Genomic DNA, 27232 nt, shown 5'->3' on the forward strand with positions numbered 1-27232 from the left:
CTCTCCCCCTCCCCCGGTCTAACACCGACACCCCCCTCTCCCCCTCTCCCCCTCCCCCGGTCTAACACCGACACCCCCTCTCCCCCTCTCCCCCTCCCCCAGTCTAACACAGACACCCCCTCTCTCCGTCCCCCGGCCTAACAGTGACACCCCCTCTCCCCTCCCCCTCCCCCGGTCTAACACTGACACCCCCTCTCCCCCTCCCCCCCTCCCCCGGTCTAACACCGACACCCCCTCTCCCCCTCCCCCTGTCTAACACTGACAGCCCCTCTCCCCCTCCCCCGGTCTAACACTGACACCTCCTCTCCCCCTCCCCCCGGTCTAACACTGACACCCCCCTCTCCCCCTCCCCCGGTCTAACACTGACACCTCCTCTCCCCCTCCCCCGGTCTAACAGTGACACCCCCTCTCCCCCTCCCCCGGTCTAACACTGACACCTCCTCTCCCCCTCCCCCGGTCTAACAGTGACACCCCCTCTCCCCCTCCCCCGGTCTAACAGTGACACCCCCTCTCCCCCTCCCCCGGTCTAACACTGACACCTCCTCTCCCCCTCCCCCGGTCTAACACTGACACCTCCTCTCCCCCTCCCCCGGTCTAACACTGATACCCCCTCTCCCCCTCCCCCGGTCTAACAGTGACACCCCCTCTCCCCCTCCCCCGGTCTAACAGTGACACCCCCTCTCCCCCTCCCCTGGTCTAACACTGACACCTCCTCTCCCCCTCCCCCGGTCTAACAGTGACACCCCCTCTCCCCTCCCCCGGTCTAACACTGACACCCCCTCTCCCCCTCCCCGGTCTAACAGTGACACCCCCTCTCCCCCTCCCCCGGTCTAACAGTGACACCCCCCTCTCCCCCTCCCCTGGTCTAACACTGACACCCCCTCTCCCCCTCCCCCGGTCTAACAGTGACACCCCCTCTCCCCCTCCCCCGGTCTAACACTGACACCCCCTCTCCCCCTCCCCCGGTCTAACAGTGACACCCCCTCTCCCCCTCCCCCGGTCTAACACTGACACCCCCTCTCCCCCTCCCCCGGTCTAACACCGACACCTCCTCTCCCCCTCCCCCGGTCTAACACTGACACCTCCTCTCTCCCTGGACTAACACTGTGCCCCCTCCACTCCCCATATCTAACGCTGTCCCTCCTCTTGTTCCCGGTCATAGGCCTGCCCACCCCACCCTCTCTTCCTGGTCTAGCACTGCTCCCACCACCCCCCCCTTGCCCGACCTCCCAGTCAGAGACTGCACGCCCTCCCCCCCACTTCCCTTCCCAGTCTCACACTGCCCCGTCTCCTCTCCCCGGTCTCTAACACTGGTCGTCCTGGTCCTGCTCCTGGCCTTGGTCGGTGAGAGTGAGGGTGGTCCGATGCCGATGATCGTTGCCCCTGAGCCCGTGGCCCTTGGCCCGGCTGCCCCCACCCTGGCGCGGTAGCTGCCGTTGGGCAGCTGCCAGCTGTGGCGGAGTGGCGGTGCCGACGAGATGGTGTGCGAGCGGCCGAGGCTGGTGGCGACCGCGGCCTCGAAGGTGAGGGTCTCCTCCCTGGGGCCCTGCTCCTGGTCCAGGCTGCCCCCTTCCTCGTGCAGGCTCAGAGACGGCTCCGAGATGTAGCGCAGTGGCGTTGAGTGCTGGCTCTCGCTCTTGGTGCTCAGACCCGGCGACTCGCCCCACAGGGCCTTGCTGGGCCGCACTCTCAGGGACTGGTAGCGGCACTCGCCCTTGCCTCTCGGCGTGGCCTGCTCGCAGGAGGAGGACGGCGGCGGTGACCACGGCTCAGGCCGCTGGGCAACCGGAGAGTACGAGATGTGCGGCCGCGGTTTTGGGGGTGTCTGCGGGAGCTGCCGTCGCCCCTGTCTTGGCGTGTTGGTCCCAGACGTCGAAGGGATAGGGCTCTCACTGACTGGACTGCTGGCCTGCAAGAAACAAGATGGAGAAACATGACTGCCTGTTCCTCTCCTGGAGGTGGGATACGCAGGGGGAGGGAGGTTTAGAGGTGCAGAACCTCTCGGGTATGGGCATCACTGGCTGGCCAGCATTTATTGCCCACTCCGAGTTGCTCCTTCAAGGTGGGTGACGAGCTGACCCACAATACCATTAGGGAGGGAATTCCAGGAATTTGACCCAGTGAAGGAACGGTCATAACATTCCAAGTTAGGATGGTGAATGGCTTGGAGGGGAACCTGCAGGCGTTCCTGTGTATTTACTGCCCTTGTCCTTCTAGATGGGAGTGGTCGTGGGTTTGGAAGGTGCTGTCCGAGAATCTTTGATGAATTGCTGGAGTGCATTGAGATTCATGAAATGCAGCAGACCCCAGCTCTCCAAACGGCAGCATACAGCTTTTTGAGTGAGGATCATTGCACTGGGTGTGTCTATGTGTAAGTATGTGTTCTGCGTGTGTGTGTGTGTGTGTGTGTGTGTGTACACATATCTGTGAGAGAGGGAGAGTGTGAATCTGTGTGTGCCTCTGTGCACGTGACTGCGTGTGTGTCTATGTGTGAATTTGTGCATGAGTGTGTGTGTGTTGTGTATCTGTGAGTTGTATGGGTCTATCTTTTGTTTGTGTGTGTGTTTGGTGTGAATGTGATTGTGTGTGTGAATGCGTGCGACAGAGTGTGTGTATCTGTATGTGTGTATATGTGTGTCTGTGCAATTGTGAGTTGGTGTATAAGTGTCTTGGTGTGAGTGTGTGTCTGAGTGTGAATTTGACTGAGTGTGAATGTGAGTGAGTGTGAGAGAGAGTGTTGTGTGTCTGAGTTTGTGTTGTGGGTGTGCGTGTGAATGTGAGTGAATATGACAGCGTGTGTGTGTGTTGTATCTGCATGTGTGAGTCTGTGTGTTGTGTGCCTGTGTTGTACCTGTGTGTGAGTGTGAATGGAGTCCATGTGTCTGTGATGTGTGCATGCTGGAGCTGAATGAAGGAAGCTGGTACACACTGTCTGACCAGGACAATCAAATATTTTCCATCACCTTTCCATAGTAAGTCTGGGCTTTTATAAAGGGGATCTTATTTCTGTTTTCACTATCTTCCCCTTGCTACGTTTAAAAGACATGGAGCAATCGGTGAAGTTAGCAAATGTACAATGAAGGCCTTCGTTGTGTAATTGGTTCTGCTTCAATGAGCAAACTGTCCTGGTCGGACAGTGCATGCTGGCTTCCTTCATTCAGCTTCCAGCACCAATTTCTTCATCGCTGCCAAAGCCTTATTTATTTGACAGAGAATTGGAACAGTGAGCCCCATGCTCTACCAATTCTTTGATTGCATGAGCTCTGATGGAAGAGCTTGATTGCAGTGTTGGTGAATATTGAGGTGTTAGCTTGACAAAGATTCTCTGTTGTACTTTGATTCGTAAATGAGATGCTTCCTCTCAGCCACTCTTCTCATGTAATGTAATAGTTTTCGGGAAAATAGTGTGGTGCCATTCTCCAAGTGAAACAGTTTGTGGATGATTTCATGGCTTGAATTAGCAAGTGAATTTGAAGAATGATAAAACATACAAATAGTAAACAACAGGCACTGAGAATAAGTAAGGTAGTCCATGAGTGAAAATAGTCTTGAAGAGACATCAAAGCATATAATTATTTAGATTCGTAGAGTCATAGAGATGTACAGCATGGAAACAGACCCTTCGGTCCAACCCGTCCATGCCGACCAGATATCCCAACCCAATCTAGTCCCACCTGCCAGCACCCGGCCCATATCCCTCCAAACCCTTCCTATTCATATACCCATCCAGATGCCTTTTAAATGTTGTAATTGTACCAGCCTCCACCACATCCTCTGACAGCTCATTCCATACACACACCACCCTCTGTGTGAAAAAGTTGTCTGTTATGTCTCTTTTATATCTTTCCCCTCTCACCCTAAACCTATGCCCTCTAGTTCTGGACTCCCCCACCACAGGGAGAAGACCATGACTATTTACCCTATCCGCGCCCCTCATGATTTTATAAACCTCTATAAAGTCACCCCTCACCCTCCGAAACTCCAGGGAAAACAACTCTAGCCTATTCAATCTCTCTCTACAGCTCAAATCCTCCAACCTTGGCAACATCCTTATAAATCTATTCTGAATCTTTTCAAGTTTCACAACATCCTTCCGATAGGAGGGATACTGGAATTGCACGCAATATTCCAACAGTGTCCTGTACAGCAACAAAATGACCTCCCAACTCCAATAATCAATGCTCTGACCAATAAAGGAAAACATACCAAATGCCTTCTTCACTATCCTATCTACCTGTGACTCCACTTTCAAGGAGCTATGAACCTTCACTCCAAGGTCTCTTTGTTCAGCAACACCCCCAGGACTTTACCATTAAGTGTATAAGTTCTGCTAAGATTTGCTTTCCCAAAATGCAACACCTCATCTTTATCTAAATCAAATTCCATCTGTCACTCCTCAGCCCACTGGCCCATCTGGTCCAGATCCTGTTGTAATCTGAGGTAACCCTCTTCGCTGTCCATTACACCTCCAATTTTGGTGTCATCTGCAAACTTACTAACTGTATCTCTTATGCTCGCATCCAAATCATTTATGCAAATGACAAAAAGTACTGGACCCAGCACTGATCCTTGTGGCACTCCACTGGTCACAGGCCTCCAGTCTGAAAAACAACCCTCCACCACCACCCTCTGTCTTCTACCTTTGAGCCAGTTCTGTATCCAAATGGCTAGTTCTCCCTGTATTCCATGTGATCTAACCTTGCTAATCAGTCTCCCATGGGGAACTTTGTCGAACGCCTTACTAAAGTCCATATAAATCACATCTACTGCTCTGCCCTCATCAATCATCTTTGTTACTTCTTCAAAAAACTCAATCAAGTTTGTGAGACATGATTTCCCACGCACAAAACCATGTTGACCATCCCTAATCAGTCCTTGCCTTTCCAAATACATGTACATCCTGTCCCTCAGGATTCCCTCCAACAACTTGCCCACCACCGAGGTCAGGCTCACTGGTCTACAGTTCCCTGGCTTGTCCTTACACCCTTCTTAAACAGTGGCATCACGCTTGCCAACCTCCAGTCTTACGGCACCTCACCTGTGACTATTAATGATAGAAATATCTCAGGAAGGGGCACAGTAATCACTTCCCAAACTTCCCACAGCATTCCAGGGTGCACCTGATCAGGTCCTGGGGATTTTTCCACTTATATGCATTTCAAGACATCCAGCACTTCCTCGCCTGTAAATTGGACATTTTCCAAGATGTCACCATCTATTTCCCTACAGTCTATATCTTCCATATCCTTTTCCACAGTAAACACTGATGCAAAATATTCATTCAGTATCTCCCCCATTTCCTGCGGCTCCACACAAAGGCCACCTTGCTGATCTTTGAGGGGCACTATTCTCTCCCTAGTTACCCTTTTGTCCTTAATATATTTGTAAAAACCCTTTGGATTCTCCTTAATTCTATTTGCCAAAGCTATCTCATGTCCCCTTTTTGCCCTCCTGATTTCCCTCTTAAGTATACTCCTACTTCCTTTATACTCTTCTAAGGATTCACTCAATCTATCCTGTCTATACCTTACATATGCTTCCTTCTTTTTCTTAATCAAACCCCCAATTTCTTTAGTCATCCTCTGTACTTACCAGCCTGTCCTTTCACCCTGACAGGAATATACTTTCTCTGGATTCTTGTTCTCATTTCTGAAGGCTTCCCATTTTCCAGCCGTCCCTCTACCTGCAAACATCTGCCTCCAATCAGCTTTTGAAAGTTCTTGTCTAATATCATCAAAATTGGCCTTTCTCCAATTTAGAACTTCAACTTTTAGATCTGGTCTATCTTTATCCATCACTATTTTCAAACTAATAGAATTATGGTCGCTGGCCCCAAAGTGCTCCCCCACTGACACCTCAGTCACCTGCCCTGCCTTATTTCCCAAGAGTAGGTCAAGTTTTGCACCTTCTCTAGTAGGTACATCCAGATACTGAGTCAGAAAGTTGTCTTGTACTCACTTAAGAAATTCCTCTCCATCTAAACCTTTAACACTATGGCAGTCCCAGTTGATGTTTGGAAAGTTAAAATCCCCTACCATAACTACCCTATTATTCTTACTGATAACTGAAATCTCCTGACAAGTTTGTTTCTCAATTTCCCTCTGACTATTAGGGGGTCTATAGTTGGTCTACAATACCAGTAAGGTGATCATCCCCTTCTTATTTCCACCCAAATAACTTTCCTGGATGTATTTCCGGGAATGTCCTCCCTCAGCACAGCTGTAATGCTATCCCTTATCAAAAATGCCACTCCCCTTCCTCTCTTGCCTCCCTTTCTATCCTTCCTATACCATTTGTATCCTGGAACATTAAGCTTCCAGTCCTGCCCATCCCTGAGCCATATTTCTGTAATTGCTATGATATCGCAGTCCCATGTTCCTAACCACGCCCTGAGTTCATCTGCCTTCCTTGTTAGGCCCCTTGCATTGAAATAAATGCAGTTTAATTTATCAGTCCTACCTTGTCCCTGCCTGCCCTGACTGTTTGACTCACTTCTGTTCTCAGCTGTACCCGTCTCAGATTGATCTCTTTCCTCACTATCTCCCTGGGTCCCACCCAACCACCCACTCCGACCTTACTAGTTTAAACCCTCTCAAGCAGCTCTAGCAAATCTCCCTGCCAGTATATTAATCCCCTTCCGATTCAGGTGCAATGCATCATTCTTGTACAGGTCACTTCTACCCCAGAAGAGATTCCAAAAATGTGAATCCCTCTCCCATACACCAGCTCCTCAGCCATGCATTCATCTGCTCTATCCTCCTATTCCTATCCTTACTACTCTTGAGGACCTCCTTTTTAAATTCCTGCCTAACTCTCTGTAATCTCCCTTCAGAATCTCATTGTTTTCCTTTCCTATGTCGTTGGTTCCAATGTGGACAATGACCTCCTGCTGGCCCCTCTCCCCCGTGAGAACATTCTGCACCCTCTCTGGGACATCCTTGATCCTGGCACCAGGGAAGCAACACACCATTCTGATATTTCTCTGCTGGCCACAGAAACGTCTGTCTGTACCTCGGACTAGAGAATCCCCAACACATCGATCATTTGGAACTGACGTACCTCTTGTTATATTAGAGCCAGTTTCAATACCAGAAACTTGGCTGTTCATGTTACGTTTCCCAGAGAATCCATCACCCCCTACATGTTCCAAAACAGCATACCTGTTTTGAGCCGCAGAAGACTCCTGCACTATGTGCCTACCTCTCTTACCCTTTCTGGAGTTAACCCACCTATGTGACTGCATCTGCGACTTTTATCTCTTCCTGTAACTGCCATCCATCACACCCCCTTGCTCTTGTAAATGCCTCATTGCCTCTAACTGTCATTCTAACCGTTCCATTCGATCTGATATGATTTGCAACCAATGGCATTTATTGCAGATATAATCCTCAGTAACCCATAAACTCTCCCTAAACTCCCACATCCGACAAGAAGAGCATATCACTCGACTAAGGGCCATTTTTGCTTCTTCCAAACTGCAGACCCAGAAAATAGCCCCGTCTTATTCCTCTACAAAACACTGCTCCAGGCTAACTCAATACTTACGGCTTATATTTTTAAGTTTAGTCAAGAAGCATATCACAATAAGACATATAATCAAGAAAGAACCCACTCTACTCACTACTGCAGACTTACAGCAAGGCCCCAAGGCCGCACTTAAAACTATTCACTTATCTGTCTCTGGGCTGTGACCTCTCCCAAACAGATTTCTCCAAGATCATCATTGTTTGTTAATTTTCCTAGATGCACTCCGATATCCAGTGACACATGAATTCAACAGCAAAGGCAGTAATTGTGCAGGTTCACTACTGTGTCAGTTAGCAGTGTGGGTTAGCAGTTAGCAGTTCTCTCTCTCTCTCTCTCCCCTGCACTGACCTCACCTTGTGCTGCCTTTGGCTGTTCCTCTCCCTTTTAAAAGTGTCGTCGTTTTGCATTTTTTTCTCCCAAGTTCCAAAACAACGCAACAACATATAAAACAGTAACTGGTAGTTCAGAACTTGAGTATTGCTGAAAAAAAGAAAAGTTTTATCAAAACTTTTCATTTTTAATTTATCAGGACAATTTGCTGAGAAATACCAAGGCAAAGGGAAAAGTAACAGAATAACAGGAGAGTACTGATTGGTAGAGGTGTTGCCATAGGAAATGTGCCAGTTAATGCAGACTGACAGTTAACTGCCCAGGCTTTGTTTAAATATTAAACCTGGCACTTTGATTCTGAGCGTGGCCTTGCTCTGAGAAGTAAATCAGATCATAACTGTCACCTATTCTGCTCATTTGAAACAGCTGCAGTGCATGCACAATGGAAATGGCCATGTGTTTATCTAGGTAGCTTCAAGCCCGAGTGACAGCTTAACTCTTTGTACACTTGCTATTTAGCAAGTGTTTAATTGCATCCTCACATCTAATGCTGGACACTTTACGGTGAACTTTACAAACAGGCTGGTTTGTTATTGTCAGTACATTCCTTATTGATTATCTTGCAAATTGGCAATGCGGTATATAAATTATAGATGTTAGGTATGTCGCTGAAAATGTGTTGCTGGAAAAGCGCAGCAGGTCAGGCAGCATCCAAGGAGCAGGAGAATCGACGTTTCGGACATCAGCCCTTCTTCAGGATGGTAGGTGAGATATGGTTAGGTATGTTGGCCATATTTCCAAAGAACTATAGGATCAGATCAAATAGCATATTCTTTCAGTTGTCTACAATTGTGAATTGTTCTGGTGTGAACAGAAGATAAAAAGTGTTGAGAAAATTTGTCCTTTTTTCCAGCCACACTCAAGATATCAAAAGCATAGAGAGCCTGCAATTTTGACTCAATGTTAATGCCAGTTTGAGAAATAATTGTGAGAGAAGCATGATAGCTGGGCCATTTCCACTGGAGGAGAGAAGACTGGGAAGATATGCCAGGCCTTGAGAATTATTTAAGGTTTTGATCAAGTGAATAGAAAAAGACTGGGGAATTGCAGAGGAGTAGTACAATTTAGATTAAGTAACACTGGAGTTGCAGGTAGATAGGATAATGAAGAAGGTGCTTGGTATCTTGCCTTGGTCATTGAGTACAGGAGTTGGGAGGTCATGTTGTGGCTGTACAGGACGTTGGCTAGGCCACACGTGGAATATTGCACGCAATTCTGGTCTCCCTCCTATAGAAAGGATGTTGTGAAACTCGAAAGGGTGCAGAAAAGATTTACCAGGATGATGGCAGGGTTGGAGGGTTTGAGCTATAGGGAGAGGCTGAATTGACCGGGGCTGTTTTCCCTGGAGTGTCAGAGGCTGAGGGGTGACTTTGTAGAGGTTTATAAAATCATGAGGGGCATGTGTAGGATAAATAGACAAAGTCTTTTCCCTGGGGTGGGGGAGTCCAAAGGTTTAAGGTGAGAGGTCAGCGGCTCGCACTGCTGCCTCATAGCGCCAGGGACCCGGGTTCGGTTCCCGCCTCGGGTGATTGTCTGTGTGGAGTTTGCACATTCTCCCCGTGTCTACGTGGATTTCCTCCGGGTGCTCCGGTTTCCTCCCACAATCCAAAAATGTGCGGGTTAGGTAAATTAACCATGCTAAATTGACCATAGTGTTAGGTGCATTAGTCAGGGGGAAATATGGGGTCGGGGAATGGGTCTGGGTGGGTTACTCTTTGGTTGGGCTAAAGGATCTGTTTCCATATTGTAGGGAATCTAATCTCAGAGGGGCAAGATTTAAAAGGGACCTAAGGGAAACTTTTCAGGCAAAGGGTGGTACGTATATGGAATGAGCTGTCAGAGGAAGTGGTGGAGGCTGGTACAATTACAATAACTAAAAGGCATATAGATGGGTATATGAATAGGAAGGGTTTAGGGGGATATGGGCCAAATGCTGGCAAATGGGACTAGATTAATTTCGGATATTTGGTCGGCATGGACGAGTTGGACCGAAGGGTCTGTTTCCGGGCTGTACATCTCTGTGACTCCACGACTCCAAGTCATCGGCAATACTATGTTTGGGAAGTTCTGTAGCTGGGTGAAAGTGAGGACTGCAGATGCTGGAGATCAGAGTCGAAGATTGTGGCGCTGGAAACGCACAGCGGGGCAGGCAGCATCCGAGGAGCAGGAGAGTCGAAGTTTCGAGCATTCCTGATGACGGGCTTTTGCCCGAAACGTTGATTCTCCTGCTCCTCGGATGCTGCCTGACTGGCCGTCCACGACCTGTAGGGGGGAACATGAGATAAAAATACAAATGTTTGTACAATTCCACCCACAGGCTCACATCTGGATTTTCCTACCTTCTCCCATCACTGTGAGTTCCAATCACCTTCTGGCCTGTCCTGGCGTCAGACTGGAAGATGTCAGGCCACAAAACGTGGCAGCCCGAGGGAAACCATTCTGCCCATTGAGCTCTCGGCACCATTTAAATGAGATCATAGTTGATCTGATCATACTCGACTCCAGTCTCCTGCCTTTTCCCCATAACTCTTAACTCCCTTCCCAATTAAAAAATCAGTCTCAGCCTTGAATATACTTAATAGTCTAACCTCGACAGCCACTTGTGATAAAGAAATGCACAGATTCACTCCCCTCAGAGAAGGAATTTCTCCTCATCTCTACCTTAAACAGGAGCCCCCTTATTCTAAAAATCTGCCGTCTGGTTTTGAACTCTCCAACTGGAGGAAACAACCTTTCTGCAGCTGCTCTGTCAAGTCGCCTCAGAATAGAGTAGGTTTCAGTAAAGTCGCTTCACATTCCTCTATATTCCAGGCCCAACCTACTCAGCCTCTCCTCATAAGACAGTCTTTTCGTACCACAGATCAGCCTCCAATGTCAGTCTACCTCTCCTTGCAGAAGGGCCCCAAAACTGTCCACAGTATTCCAGCTGACTGGTGCCTTCTAGAGCTCTTACTTTCCAACACCTCCCTGTTTTTGTACTCAATTCCCTTTAAAATAAAATATTCCAGGTGTGGTCTGACTAGTGCTTTGCACAGTTTCACAAAACCTCCCTACTTTTATACTCCACTTCCTTTAGAATTTAGAATCAAGGAGAGATTAGGTTGAGGTGAACAGGATTATAATGGGTTTGGATAAGAGAGACAAGGAAAAACTGCTCCCATTGGCTGATGGTTCAGAGACGAGGGGACCTAGATTGAAGGTTTTTGGTCAGGCGATACAAGAAAGGCAGAGGAAGGGGTCATACGAGGAAGAACATTTCCTCACAGCGAGTGGTAATGACCTGGAACTTTGGATAAAGTGTGAATTTCTCTTTATCAACCAGCTCAGCCTCTGTGCTTCAATTTCCCACATTCTGAGCTCAGATCTGGTCTGACCGCAGCACATTGCATTTCAATGTTGAAATGAGGTATATTCCTTAGCTCACATCCAGATAGAATTCTACCCTTACCACCTACTCTTCTCAGTGAAAACCAGTAAGGTTTAATTCCTTGAAGTTTGACTAGTCGTAACTATTTAACACACTCGGACTCATTTGTTGAACTCTGCCCAATAAATATCAGCTCCCTCGTCTTCGTATTAAAGTACATACAGGAACCATCTGATATGTGTACAAGCCTGGGGCCTACCTGTCCCCGGTGGGAGTGAGACCTGCTGAGACTAGGGGACCGAGAGAGCCGCCCATCCCGGGGATGGTGCTGTGGATACTGAGCACGTTCCGCTGAGCTGCATAGGGATCGATCAGGTGACAGCAAGTGTTTCCTTTCCTTTGAACGGCCTCTGTCCAGGCTGTCTATATAAGGGATGTCCACTGTTCGCAGCCCTGTGAAAGCGAGACACATCTCTGAGAACATGCAACAAGCTCATTCCGTTCTTAAGACTGCGATTATAATAATAGTAAGTACATCAAGGCAAAGATAACTCAAAACAGTCCAAGCCAGCATGGATCAGAACGCTAAGCCCAGCTAAGGGAAGGAGTGTGGCGCAGAGGCCCAGCAATAATCGCATTAGTTGTCACAAAGCCTGGGGGAATTAAAACTGAAGCCTTTTTTTCTGGAGTGTTGGAGGCTGAGGGGGTGACCTTATAAAGGTTGATTAAATCATGGGGGACAAGGTAAGGTGAATAGCCAAGGTCTTTTTCCCAGTGGAGGGGAGTCTAAAACTCGAGGGCTAGCTTTAAGATGAGAGGAGAAAGATTTAAAAAGCACCTGAGGGATAACATTTTCACCTGGGGGGGGGGGATGGGGGAGGCAGTTCATGTATGGAATGAGTTGCCAGAGGAAGTGGTGGAGACAAGTACAATTGCAACAGTTAAAAAGCATCTGAATAAGTTGACGAAGGGTTTAGTGGGATATAGGCCAAATGCTGGCAAATGGAACAATATCAGATTGGAATGTCTGATTGGTGTGGATGAATTGGACCAAAGGGTCTGTTTCCATGCTGCATGATAGTATGCTCACCTTGTAAAGGCCTCGCATTTGTCAAAAGTATTCAGAGTAATACTTGGAACTGGCCTGATAATAGGCTCTGTTAGGTTTAACAACGTGTCAGAATGTTTTTCTCAAGCACATGCCTTTTGAATTTGTTTGAGATACCCTTGCCCTTTGTTCTCTCTTTAAGGACAAAAGGGTGAGGAGATCCTCTTTAGTGGTTACGTCTTTAAAAAACAACCAGCTGTGAGTTGTGTCATCCATGTCAAAGATTCATGGAACTGCAGTGAATGCATTCAGAGTCCTTCAGGTCCTGTGTAGTTGCTGACAGACCTCTTCAGATAAAGATTCCACCCATCTTGCTCCTGTGGGAGTACAACCCTCTGGATTGCCCTTATTATTCCTTCTTTGCTGTTAAAGTCTTTGAGGAAAGAGCCAGCAGCCATAGTCTTTGATTCCTCCATCATCCACGAATGATTTCCTGTGTTCTGCCAAAGTGCAAAATGAAGCTTTAGTGCAGGTTGGTTGAGAGAAAAATGACACTGAGTTTTCAAAATGGCCTTCAGCTCATCAATTCTCTTTGTCCGAAGCATGCTGGTCAAGGGAAAACTGTCCTTGAATTTAACGTGTACTGTTGTGCAGTGTCGTTCCAAATTCACCTTTTTACTTCTTGACACACCTTGGTGACACATCAGTCTTTTACAGTTGTGAACAGAATTCGCTTTCCCATTCTGTGTGGAGGTTGTAAATCTCTGATTTCCTTTCAGATGCTCCAGGTTCATCATTCATCATCGATAGCCAGGGACATGTTTTTATGTAGCTAAGATAAAGCCAAGGAAACACTAAGCCTAGAGCTGAGATCATATTTAGGATTAGAGACTTACATTATACGTGACAAACAAGCAAGAGCATAGGCTTTTTAACCAGCTGTTTAAACTAGTGATAGAGTCAGAGTCATACAGCACGGAAACACACCCTTCAGCCCAACATTTCCATGCTGAACAGGTATCCTAAACTGAACTCGTCCCATTTGGCCCCTTTGAACCTTTCCTATCCATGTACCTGTCCAAATGTCTTTTAAATATTGTACCGTACCAACCCCCACCCTTCCTCTGGCAGCTCCTTCACCACCCTCCGTGTGAAAAAGTGGCCCATCAAGTCCATTTCAATTCTCTCCCCGTCTCACCGGTTCTACCTCTGCTCCCTAGTTTTGGACCTTGGGGAAAGGACCTTGGCTATTACCTTATCTATGCCCTTCATCATTTTATAAAGCTGTCACCCCCTCAACCTCTTAACGTTCCCGAGGAAAATGTCCCGGTCTACCCAGCATCTCCACATAACTCGAACCCACCGGTCCTGGCGACATCCTTGCCAACCTTGTTTGCAGCCGTTCCAGTTCGACATGACGTTTCCTTTAACAAGCCAACCAGGATTGAACTCCAACAATAAATTTTGCACTTGCAGCCAACCATGACTATTTTTTTCAAAAAAAAAGGTCGAGAGGCTGCTTCCCCTTGTAGATTGTGCTGTCTCTCTGTTACTAGTCAGGCTGGAGGTAGGTACTTGGGTACACATCTCGTGAACACTGCTGACTACATTTACATGCGGAGGAACAGGAGCCAGTCACCATTGGTCAGTTTGTTTCCAGGTGAACTCATGTTGCTCAGATAATGGACGTGGAGTGCTGCAGCATTCCCAGTAGTTTTTCTTTGTTCTGCATGATGTTATGAAGTTGAACTACAGAATTAACTGTACCTTTAAGAGAGAGTGAATGCTGTTCGGCACGGAGAGCTTACAGAAGCAGTCTCAGAGTGTACTGGAAAACTGAAAATATGTAACATTTGGGTGTGAACTGGAAAGATGAGTTGGTTGCTGTTTTGACAACAGTTCGAATTTGACCAGTCCACATTATAGAGTACAGCACGGAAACAGACCCTTCGGTCCAACCCGTCCATGCCGACCAGATATCCCAACCCAACCTAGTCCCACCTGCCAGCACCCGGCCCATATCCCTCCAAACCCTTCCTATTCATATACCCATCAGATACTTTTTAAATAATGCAGGAGAAAACGAGGATGCTACAGATCTAAGTCGAGAGTGTGGTGCGGAAAAGCAGAGCTGTTCAGGTAAGCAGCCGAGGAGCAGGAGAATTGACGTTTCGGGTCCTGATGGAGGGTTTAGTACCCGAAATGTCGATTGTCCTGCTCCTCGAATGCTGCCTGACCTGCTGTGCTTTTCTAGCACCACCCTCTCAAGCTTAAATTATGCCCCAGGATATGAAAACCCAACTGAGTTTGAATTTATTGTTTTGCCAACATCGAACCAATGAGACAATTCGATGTTGGGGATATCAAAAAAGGTAGGGATTTTAAAAATCAGACAGAGCAACTACCATTAAGAGACAGAGACCCAAAACATTGAAACACTTTCTATTTTCTTTTTAGGTTAGATTGCCTACAGTGTGGAAACAGGCCCTTCAGCCCACATCTCCAAAGAGAAGCCCACCCAGACCCATTTCCCCTACTCTATATATGTACCTGACTCACGCACCTCACACTATGGGCAATTGAGCATGGCCAATTCACCTGACCTGCACATCTTTGGATTGTGGGAGGAAACCCACACAGATACCGGGAGAATGTGCAAACTCCACACTGATGGTCGCCCGAGGCTGGAATCAAACTCAGATCCCTGATGCTGTGAGGCAGCAGTGCTAACCACTGAGCCACTGTGCCATCCATAATGGTACCTTTCCACAGTAAAAAGAAAGTGGACGACCCAGGGAGAACTTCAGCCGGAAGAAGAAAGACACCGAAGATGACAACGGCTGTGTGGTTTCGAAGTTAAGGTGAGGTAATAAGTGTCTGATTGGAACTGCATATTGTTATGGGGTTGGAGGCAAGTAATACACATTTCAGAGAAAGGGGTGCTCAGAGTTGTGAACAGCTGTTCAATGTTCACTTTTAGAATTAAGGAAAAAATTGATATTATTTTCTTTAAATAGTGGAATTTGGGAGTTCTCTGTCACTCATACGTTAATAGATGACGGGGCGGGGTCAGCTATTCTGGGTGTTTGGTTTAATTAGCAGATGGGTCCACTGCCATGTTGGAACAATGGAGCTCCGAGTTTCGTGTATGGGAGTATTTTCAGGAAGCAGAAATTACGTTACAGCGTTACAATTTTCGTGTGCTCAGTTTAGTGTAACATAGGCAGTGCATGAGGGATTGAGATTGACCAATAGACTCAGTGATTGATGGCTTGAATTAGAAAAACAAGGGCAGTGTGCAATAACCCAGCCCATGGGTGGGGAATAACTTATCCCTCATTACTTCAAAGCTTACCGAATTAACATTTAAAATTTTGTCTCGTAACTCTCTCCCTCCTCCCGTTTTAAACTTAATATTGAATTAATTTACATTGCCATCACTGTTTGCAAGATTGTACCATTCGGCCATGTTTTATTTTATTCACTGACAGGGAGATTTCAGTTATCAGTAGGAATAATAGGGTGATTATGGTAGAGGATTTTAACTTTCCAAACAGAGACTGGGACTGCCATGGTGTTCAGGGTTTAGATGGAGAGGAATTTGTCAAGTGTGAACAAGAAAGTTTTCTGACTCAGTATGTGGATGAACCTACTAGAGAAGGTGTAAAACTAGACCTACTCTTGGGAAATAAGGCAGGGCAGGAGACTGAGGTGTCAGTGGGGGGAGCACTTTGGGGCCAACGACCAAAATTCTACTAGTTTTAAAATAGTGATGGAAAAGGATAGATTGGATCTAAAAGTTGGAGTTTTAAATTGGAGAAAGACCAATTTTGACGGTATTAGGCAAGAACTTTCAAAAGCTGACTGGGGGCAGATGTTCGCAGGTAAATGGATGGTGGGAAATGGGAAGCCTTCAGAAATGAGATAACGAGACTCCAGAGAAAGTATATTCCTGTCAGGGTGAAAGGAAAGGCTGGTAGGTATAGGGAATGCTGGATGAGTAAAGAAATTGAGGGCTTGGTTCAGAAAAAGAAGGAAGCATATGTCAGGTATAGACAGGATAGATCGAGTGAATCCTTAGAAGAGTATAAAGGCAGTAGGAGTATACTTAAGAGGGAAATCAGGAGGGCAAAAAGGGGACATGAGATAGCTTTGGCAAATAGAATTAAGGAGAATCCAAAGGGTTTTTACAAATACATTAAGGACAAAAGGGTAACTGGGGAGAGAATAGGGCATTTCAAAGATCAGCAAGGCAGCCTATGTGTGGGACCGCAGGAGATGGGGGAGATACTAAATGAATATTTTGCATCAGTGGAAAAGGACATGGCAGATATAGAATGTGGGGAAATAAATGGTGACATCTTGAAAAATGTCCATATTACAGAGGAGAAAGTGCTGGATGTCTTGAAACAGGTAAAAGTGGATAAATCCCCAGGACCTGATCAGGTGTACCCTAGAACTCTGTGGGAAGCTAGGGAAGTGATTGCTGGGCCTCTTGCTGAGAAATTTGTATCATCGATAGTCGCAGGTGAGGTGCTGAAAGATTGGAGGTTGGCTAACGTGGTGGTAGGTAAGGGTGGTAAGGACAAGCCAGGGAACTAAAGGCCAGTGAGCCTGATGTCGGTGGTGGGCAAGTTGTTGGAGGGAATCCTGAGGGACAGGATTTGAATCTGTTTGGAAAGGCAAGGACTGATTAGGGATCGACAACATGGCTTTTCCTTGTGGAAAATCATGTCTCACAAACTTGACTGAGTTTTTGAAAGAAGTAACAAAGAGGATTGATGAGGCTAGAGTGGTAGACGTGATCTATATGGACTTCAGTAAGGTGTTTGACAAGGTTCCCCATGGGAAACTGGTTAGCAAGGTAAATCTTATGGAATACAGGGAGAATTAACCATTTGGATACAGAATTGACTCAAAGGTAGAAGACAGAGGGTGGTGGTGGAGGGTTGTTTTTTCAGACTGAGGCCAGTGACCAGTGGAGTGCCACAAGGATCGGTGCTGGGTCCTCTACTTTTTGTCATTTACATAAATGATTTGGATGCGAGCATAAGAGGTACAGTTAGTAAGTTTGTAGATGACACCAAAATTGGAGGTGTAGTGGACAGCGAAGAAGGTTACCTCAGATTACAACGGGATCTTCACCAGATGGGCCAATGGGCTGAGAAGTGGCAGATGAAGTTTAATTTAAATAATTGTGAGGTGCTGCATTTTGGGAAAGCAAATCTTAGCAAGATTTAATGGTAAGGTTCTATGGAGTGTTGTTGAACAAAGAGACCTTGGAGTGCAGGTTCATAGCTCCTTGAAAGTGGAGTTGCAGGAAGATAGGATAGTGAAGAAGGCGTTTGGTATGCTTTCCTTTATTGGTCAGAGTATTGAGTACAGGAGTTGGGAGGTCATGTTGTGGCTATACAGGACATTGGTTAGGCCACTGTTGGAATATTACGTGCAATTTTGGTCTCCTTCCTATCGGAAAGATGTTGTGAAACTTGAAAGTGTTCAGAAAAGACTTACAAAGGTGTTGCCAGGGTCAGAGGATTTGAGCTACAGGGAGAGGCTGAATAGTCTGGGGCTGTTTTCCTGGAGCGTTGGAGGCTGAGGGGTGACTTTGTAGAGGTTTACAAAATTATGAGGGGCATGGATATGGTGAATAGATAAGATCTTTTCTCTGGAGTGGGGATTCCAGAATTAGATGGCATAAGTTTAGGGTGAGAGGGGAAAGATATAAAAGGGATCTAAGGGGCAACTTTTTCACGCAGAGTGTGGTACGTTTATGGAATGAGCTGCCAGAGGAAATGGTGGAGGCTGGTAAAATTGCAACATTTAAGAGGCATCTGGATGGGTATATGAATAGGAAGGGTTTGGAGGGATAAGGGCCGGGTGCTGGCAAATGAGACTAGATTATGATTCGGAGATGCCGGTGTTGGGCTGGGGTGTCCAAAGTTAAAAATCACACAACACCAGGTTATAGTCCAACAGGTTTAATTGGAAGCACACTAGCTTTCGGAGCGATGCTCCTTCATCAGGTGATAATGGAGGGCTCAATCGTAATACAGAATTTATAGCAAAAATTTACAGTGTGATGTAACTGAAATTATACATTGAAAAATTGATTGTCTGTTAAGCCTTTCATCTGTTAGAATACAGTGATAGTTTTACTTCTTTCATGTGTAAATCACAAAACCCTTTTTTTAAAGTTGCGTTCTCGGGTTAGCTGTTAACAATGGTGATAGCTAGACAATATGTTGAAGGTGTTGGCCCCCTGTGTTCTCTGTCTATGTCCTGATGTTTAGATTGATTCTAATCTAAAAAGTGAGATAACGGAGTTTTACATAAATTCATGCAGTTTTTGAGCTCAGAGTTCTACATGAATGTATGCAGTTTTTGAGCAAAGTACAATGTAACTCTGCAAGTACAAATTCACCCCACAAGATATATGTGTGCATGTGGGTCTTTGTCCGTGAGTGTGTCTGGGGTGGGGGTGTGAGTGTGAGAATATGTGTGTGTGTGTGTGTGTGTGTGTGTGTGTGTGGTGAGTGCAGAGTGACTTAAGTCTGTGAGGGGCTGCATGTGAGAGTGTGGGAGTGTGTGTGTCTATAAGGGTGTGTGTGGGTGTCTGTGTGCGCGTCTGTGTGTACCTGTGTCCATGCGTATGTGAGAGTGTGAGTGTATGTGTGTGTGTGTGTATGTAGTGCAATGGTGATCACCTGTAATGTGACATGAACCCAAGGTCCCGGTTGAGGCCCTCCCTATGGGTACCGAACTTAGCTATCAGCCTCTGCTCGGCCACTTTCCACTGCTGCCTGTCCCACGGACCAGTCGAACCGGGAGCATTCCTTGTCACAATGGACGTTTCCGCACTCTACACCAGCATCCCCCACAAGGATGGCATCGCAGCAACAGCCTCAGTACTCAACACCAACAACTGCCAGTCTCCAAACACCATCCTACAACTCATCCACTTTATCCTCGATCACGTCTTCACCTTTGACAACCAATTCTTCATCCAGACACACGGAACAGCCATGGGGACCAAATTTCCACCCCAATATGCCAACATTTTTATGTACAGGTTTGAACAAGATTTCTTCTCAATGCAGGATCTCCAACCAACATTGTACACCAGGTACATTGATGACATTTTCTTCCTCTGGACCCATGGCGAGGAGTCACTGATAAAACTACACAGTGACATCAACAAGTTTCATCCCACCATCAAACTCACCATGGATTACTCTCGACTGTCTGTCTCATTCTTGGACACGTGCATCTCCATCAAGGATGGACACCTTAGCACCACACTCTACCGCAAACCCACAGATAACCTCACAATGCTACACTTCTCCAGCTTCCACCCAAAACATATTAAAACAGTCATTCCCTATGGACAAGCCCTACACATACACCGGATCTGCCCAGATGAGGAGGAACTTGACAGGCACCTGGAAGTACTCAGGGATGCCCTCACAAGAACGGGGTACGATGCTCAACTCATCGACCGCCAGTTCCGACGTGCCACAGCAAGGAACCGTAATGACCTCCTCAGGAGACAGACACGGGCTGCAACCGACAGGGTACCCTTCGTTGTTCAGTACTTCCCAGGGGCTGAAAAATTACGCCATGTTCTTCGTGATCTGCAACACATTATCAGTGAGGATGAGCACTCACCAAGACCTTCCCCACACCTCCACTACTTGCCTTTAAACAACCGCCAAACCTCAAACAGATCATTGTTCGTAGCAAACTGCCCGGCTCTCAGGACAACTCCATACAACCCTGTCACGGTGGACGCTGAAAAACGTGTCAGATTGTGGACATAGATAACACCATTACGCGTGGGAACACCTCCCATCTTGTACATGGCAGGTACTCATGTGACTCAGCCAACATTGTCTATCTTATACGTTGAAGGCAAGGATGCCCGGAGACATGGTACATTGAGGAAACCGAGCAAAGGCTACGACAACAGATGAATGGGTACCGCACAACAATCAACAGACAGGAGGGTTCCCTCCCAGTTGGGGAACACTTCAGTGGTCCAGGACATTCAGCCTTGGACCTTCGGGTGACCATCCTCCAAGGCGGACTTCGGGACAGGCAGCAGCGAAAAGTGGCCGAGCAGAGGGTGATAGCTAAGTTTGGTACCCATAGGGAGGGTCTCAACTGGGACCTTGGGTTCATGTCACATTACAGGTGATCACCATTGCACTACACACACACACACACACACACACACACACACACACACACACACACACACACACACACACACACACACACACACACAGATATTCCTACACACACACACTCTCACATACACACGGACACAGACACTCACACACACCCTTATAGACACACACACTCCCACACTCACACATGCACCCCCTCACAGACTTAAGACACTCTGCACTCACTACACACACACACACACACACTTTCTCACACTCACAACCCCCACCCCAGACACACACACACACACACACACACACACACAGACAAAGACCCACATGCACACATATATCTTGTGGGGTGAATTTGTACTTGCAGAGTTACATTGTACTTTGCTCAAAAACTGCATGCATTCATGTAGAACTCTGAGCTCAAAAACTGCATGAATTTATGTAAAACTCTGTGATCTCACTTTTTAGATTGGAATCAATCTAAACATCATGGCATAGACAGAGAACACAGGGGGCCAACACCTTCAACATATTGTCTAGCTATCACTATTGTTAACAGCTAACCCGAGAATGAAACTTTAAAAAAAGGGTTTTGTGATTTACACATGAAAGAAGTGAAACTATCACTGTATTCTAACAGATGAAAGGCTTAACAGACAATCAATTTTTCAATGTATAATTTCAGTTACATCACACTATAAATCTTTGCTATAAATTCTGTGTTATGATCGAACCCTCCACAATCACCTGATGAAGGAGCATCGCTCCGAAAGCTAGTGTGCTTCCAATTAAACCTGTTGGACTATAACCTGGTGTTGTGTGATTTGAGACTAGATTAGTTTAGGATATCCTGATAAAGAGCTTATGCTGGAACCAACGACTCTCCCGCTCCTCGGAAGCTGCCTGACTGGCTGTGTTTTTCCGGCAGCACACTTTTTGACTCTGATCCCTAGGATCTGCAATCCTCACTTTCTCCTAGTACATCTGGACGAGTTGGGCTGAAGGGTCTGTTTCCTGTGCTGTACATCTCTACGACTCTGTATGTTGAGCGTCTTGTGTGCTGTTGGAGCTGCACTATTTTACATCAAGACTTGCCTGGGCAACTTTCCACATTGTCAGGCAGATGCCACTGTTCCATATAACACGATGACCTTCCCCAGTCAAAAACTAACTTTCTTAATCTGACATTTTTCTGACGGAACAACCCCCACAATGTGTTTTCTGGGGAGGGGTGTTGTGCTCAGTGGAATAGAGATGGGGGGTGTGGGGATGGGACATAGTTTCTGATTCCTACAATCTTATTGGGAAGCAGCCTTTTCTGAGTCCACTCCTGACAGACCTTCAGTATGGGATCCCCCTGTTCTGCATACCCACCCACCTTCCCTAGTAACTCCCCTCCACGATACCTCTGTTATCTCCACATTTCAGTTAGATCACCATGCAATCATCCGAAGGCAAGGCAGGTTGATGAACTGCCTTAGTTAAACTCGGGATCCTTCTGGTGAACGTGTGCTGTACCCCATACCTCCAGTATCTCTCTCCTGAGGTGCAGAGGTCAGAACTGTTACCCAGATTTCCAGGTGGAGTCAAACCCGAGCTTTCTGCGTTGGAAACAGACACTTTTTGATTACAGCCACCTTGAGATCCACACCAACTTTCCTTTCAACTTCATCAATTGGTTTGGAGCTGTCTTGTGAGCTTTTCATGCTTTCTGAACTTGGAGGCCTCAAATCTCTCTGTCTGTCCACAGTTCCTAAATTCTCCCTGTTTCGGAATGACTCGGATCAATCTTTCTTCGGACCAAACTGGGTGAGCTCCCAGTCCATGATATACGCTCGGATAGGACCTGGGGGGTGACTCTCTGTCCAATTCCCTGTCACTAATCTTTCGAAGATCGGGCGGCAGGACAAAAGGCTGGGCACTCAGCCGAGTCTTGCCTGCCAAACACGCACACCCAAACTTAGGCAGGCATAATGGAGATTAGCTTGGTCACCACTCACCAAAGCATGGAGTGCGCGGGTCTGAGGCGCACTCGCAGAATGGTTAAAGGAAGCGTGGTGAGCGCATTCTGAACATTTCACTTTGGGTTTTTTTATATCAGTTGCCAATCCCGGGAAGGGGGGCTGGCTCAGGATCACTGTTTACAGCATAAGCATCCAAACAAAAATGCAGAAAGCAAAGGCAGAGAAGACAACAAAGGGGGGCTGGAAATCCCGAGACAGCAACTCAGCCAAAGCTCCATCGTCTGCAGTATCCTAGCCTGTTTGCAGCATGACCTCTGGGCACTGGTTGGTCTCAATACGCATTGGAACCCCCAGAGGAGGAATGTGCTCATCTTCCCCTTGAGGGAAAGTGTGGAAGAGAATGATAAAGCTGATGCCTTGGTATGAACCCCTTCTGTCTCCTTCTATCACCAAACATTATCCCTACTCTCCGTCTCCTACTTCCAATCCAATTCCTCACCCAAATTCCATACGGCTTCCATGTTGATGAAAAGTCTCTTGTATGGAACGTTCTTCGGAAAGATCACATAGAGTAGAGTAGCTTTGTATTTGTCATTTCTGCCGTATACGACTCATACAATAAAAACGAGACAGTGTTCCTCCAGGACCGAGGGTGCTACACGGACAGCACAAACTACACAATCATACATGGCATAAAGTGCATAGGAAGTGCAAAACATGAAAGTTGCAGTGTAATAAAAGAATGATAAATAATAGACATTCTTCTCACAGCAAATCAAAGTTGTGCAAAGAATTTCTGATGGGAAAGAGTCCGATCATACAGTGTTCAGGAGCCTGATGGCTTGGGGAAAGAAACTCTGGCCATGAGAAACCGTATGTTCTAATATCTTCTGCCTGAAGGCAGGAGGGAGTTTGAGTGAGGGGTGTGTGGGGGTCTTCCACAATGCCCTTAGCCTTTCAGTTGCAGCATGTAGTGTAAATATCTGTAATGGAGGAAAGAGAGACCCCGATGATCTTCTCAGGTAACCTCACTCTCCGTTGTAGGGTTGTACGATCCTAGATGGTGCAAGTCCCAAACCAGGTACTGGTGGTAGCAGCTCAGGGTACTCTCATTGAACAATATCCATCGACATTCCCTTATCTCTCACATTAGGGAGGTCTTTAAAGAAAGTTACCATCTTGATCAAAGATGTCTTAGCCTTTGTAAATCCAGGGTGAAAGTGAGGACTGCAGATGCTGGGGATCAGAGTCAAGATTGGTGTGGTGCTGGAAAAGCACAGCAGGTCAGGCAGCATCCGAGGAGCAGGAAAATCGATGTTTCGGGCAGGAGCCCTTCATCTTTGTAAATCCACTCTAACTCTCTCTGTTCAGGAGATATGTTCAGTCATTTTATTTGCATTTGCCTGCAAAACTTTGGTATTCCTTGCAAGTTCTCTTTTATATCCTCTTCTCAATGTTGTGCTGCTACTTATCTTTGTATCTCTACCAGTTTGGGGGAATCTTTACTGCTTTATATCTTCATATAAACCTCTAGTTATAATTTCGTGCCATTTCACATGTCCCTATATTGTTTAATGACACAAATAGAGTTCTTGCCCTTTAAGAGTATGTGTACAAGTATTAATTACAGGTATTAAATTCTTCTTTCGACACCTCCCGTTTCTCACCTGTAGACACCTCCCGTTTCTCACTTGTAGACACCTCCCATTTCTCACCTGTAGACACCTCTCGTTTCTCACCTGTAGACACCTCCCATTTCTCACCTGTAGACACCTCCCGTTTCTCACCTGTAGACACCCCCCATTTCTCACCTGTAGACACCTCTCGTTTCTCACCTGTAGACACCTCCCATTTCTCACCTGTAGACACCTCCCATTTCTCACCTGTAGACACCTCCCGTTTCTCACCTGTAGACACCTCCCGTTTCTCACCTGTAGACACCCCCCATTTCTCACCTGTAGACACCTCTCGTTTCTCACCTGTAGACACCTCCCATTTCTCACTTGTGGACACCCCCCCATTTCTCAACTGTAATTCCTGTCATCAATCAGTGGGAGTTGGTGGTGTAGTGGACCAGTAATCCACAGGCGAGAGTGTTTCCAGGGGGCTTCTGTCCTTGTTGCGTTGGGAGGGGTGGGGTTCAAGGGTGGTGGTGTGTGAAGTGGAGGAGATGCGCTGGACGGCATCGTCAACCACGTGGGAAGGGAAGTTGTGATCATGGAAGAGGGAGGCCATCTGGGACTTTCTGAGGTGGAATAGGTCATCCAGGGAACAATGTTCTGGGAATAGGGGTTCAAATCCCTCCACGGCACCTGGGTTTAAATTCAATGAATATTGGCGGAATTGGAAGCAAGTCTCGGTAATAGCAACCATTAAATGATCGTTGATTGGGCATAAATACCCATTTGGCTTGCTAATGCCCTTGCGGGCAACAAAACCAGCTGGCCCTACTGCTCTGGTTTCCATGTGACTCCAGACCCGCAGCAATATGATCGATTCTGAAAATGGTCGAGCAAAGCAGTTAGCGATGGACAACAAACGAATTGAACTGAATTAGCTTCATTGTCACCTGTACTCAAATGAATACAGTGGAAAGTTTACAAGTCCCCACTTTTGGCACCATCTTAGGTACAGATTCTTCAGTACATGTTCGTAGGAAAAACAATGAGAAAAACAAAAAAAAGTCCAGTATTGCTGTCCTGGCCTGTGATGCCCACATCCCATGTAAGAATATAGAAAATTAGTTATGTCCTGCTTATTATGGTGAACTTTACCTTCTAGCACTTGGTTCATGAGAGAAAGTGAGGACTGCAGATGCTGGAGGTCAGAGTCAAAACGTGTGGTGCTGGAAAAGCACAACCGGTCAGGAAGCATCCGAGGAGCAGGAGAGTCGATGTTTCAGGCGTAAGCCCTTCATGAGCAACCTCATTCCTGATGAAGGGCTTATGCTCAAAACATCGACTCTCCTGCTCCTCGATGCTTCCTGACAGGCTGTTCTTTTCCAGCGCCACACTTTTTAAACACTTGGCTCATGACTCATCCTCATAAACCACACGGCCATTGTTCACCCCTTTCCCATGATCAAGGGACCTTGAATTATTTCACCAAAGTGACACCCTTTTACCTCAATAACCATTTGCACGAGCCGCATCCAGCTGCAGGTGCTACCCCCCCCCAGCTAAAACACGAGCAAGGAACTTTAACCCAATGACTCCTCTGCCAACCCAGGCCAAAGCAGTAACCTTTTTAAATCCGGCATTCACAGGCGCAAGACCCTTGCCGTCCTCAGTCGTGCCTGAGCGTACCTGCAGCTGAAGACCTGCCAGATGACCTCAGTGGTCTGCGGCCCTGTTTCTGGTACTGGTCCTCTGGGCTGGTTCTCTCCAGTGAGTACTCATTGAGCCAGGTCCCACTCGAGTGGTGGCCAGCAAACGTGGAGAACGAGCGTTTCATTGGACTGATGTCTTCTGTCGACTTCCGGGTCACACAGGAACAACACACATCAGAGAAGAAGGATCAGCAGCACTGAAATTACACACATACTAACACAAAGTGTTTTAATAACAAAGACGTTATTATTATTTGGCCGTGAAGTACCTTTAGGTTTTGACTGGGCTCTCTCTGTCCTTGTATGTAGTGAGGATTAGCACTGCCCACTTTCCCGACATCCTACCTGTGTGCTGCTATTTTATCGCCTACTCTCACTCAATCCCTTTGTTCCTGCCCCCGGTGTTTCCCTCTTCCAGGATATAAGAGGGGATCCTCTGCTTTGGTCTTTTAAAATCAATTTTGAAGCATTTCCAACGCTTATAGCCACCATTGGATCGATACCTATACTCAAACAGCCTGCCACAAAGTGAGACCAGTCCTATCATCCCATCAGATACAAAACTGAAACCAATCCTCAGCACCCCCCCCCCCTCTAATTCGGGATCAGTTTCTGAACCCAGAGGAGATAGTTAAGTGGACGAACAATGTTAGTGAAGAGAGAAAGACAGAAAGAGATCCAATGCAATTGCCAGCGGAGAAAGTCATTATTTTGATTTGATTTATTATTGTCACATGGACCGAGATACAGTGAAAAGTACTGTTTGCCTGCTATAGAACATATGCACAGCACAGGAATGGGCCCTTCAGCCAACGGTGTTGTACTGAACAGGACGTCAACTCCCTTCTGCCTGCCCTTGGTCCACATCTCTCCATTCCTTGCATGTGCTTATCTAAAAACCCCTTAATCCCCCCAATTGTAGCTGCCTCCACTACCTCCCCTGGCAGAGTTCCAGGGCCTGCTCCACCGCCGTTCCCTCACCACCCGACGCCTGGAGGAAGAAAACGCCTTATCTTCCGCCTCGGAACACTTCAACCTTAGGGCATCAATGTGGATTTCACCAGTTTCCTCATTTCCCCTTCCCCCACCTCACCCCAGCTCCAACCTTCCAGCTCAGCACCGTCCTCATGACCTGTCCTACCTGCCTATCTTCCTTTCCACTTACCCACTCCACCCTCCTCTCTGACCTATCACCTTCATCCCCACCCCCATTCACCTACTGTAATCTTTGCTACTTTCCCTCACCCTCCTCTCTGACCTATCACCTCCATCCCCACCCCCATTCACCTATTATACTCTATGCTACTTTCTCCCCACTCCCACCCCCCCTCTCATTTATCTCTATCCTGCAGGCACCCTGCCTCTATTCCTGATGGAGGGCTTTTGCCTGAAACATTGATTTTCCTGCTCCTCGGATGCTGCCTGACC

General features: G+C 46.9%; 1 protein-coding gene across 1 annotated transcript in view; it reads right to left on the reverse strand.

Moving 5' to 3' along the window:
- Positions 1-1260: 1260 nt before the first annotated feature.
- The window catches only part of LOC140474391 (probable voltage-dependent R-type calcium channel subunit alpha-1E), a gene marked incomplete at its 3' end in the record, with an annotated part of 38009 nt that continues 12037 nt past the window's right edge, over positions 1261-27232 (reverse strand). Inside the window, exons 3-5 of the mRNA XM_072567691.1 lie at positions 25782-25950; positions 11544-11737; positions 1261-1909 (exon numbers count right to left, since the gene is read on the reverse strand). Of these exons, the coding sequence (XP_072423792.1) occupies positions 1261-1909; positions 11544-11737; positions 25782-25950 (1012 nt within the window). The remainder of the gene's footprint in view (positions 1910-11543; positions 11738-25781; positions 25951-27232) is intronic.

Source organism: Chiloscyllium punctatum, unplaced genomic scaffold, assembly GCF_047496795.1.
Source record: "Chiloscyllium punctatum isolate Juve2018m unplaced genomic scaffold, sChiPun1.3 scaffold_981, whole genome shotgun sequence".
Taxonomy (NCBI): domain Eukaryota; kingdom Metazoa; phylum Chordata; class Chondrichthyes; order Orectolobiformes; family Hemiscylliidae; genus Chiloscyllium; species Chiloscyllium punctatum.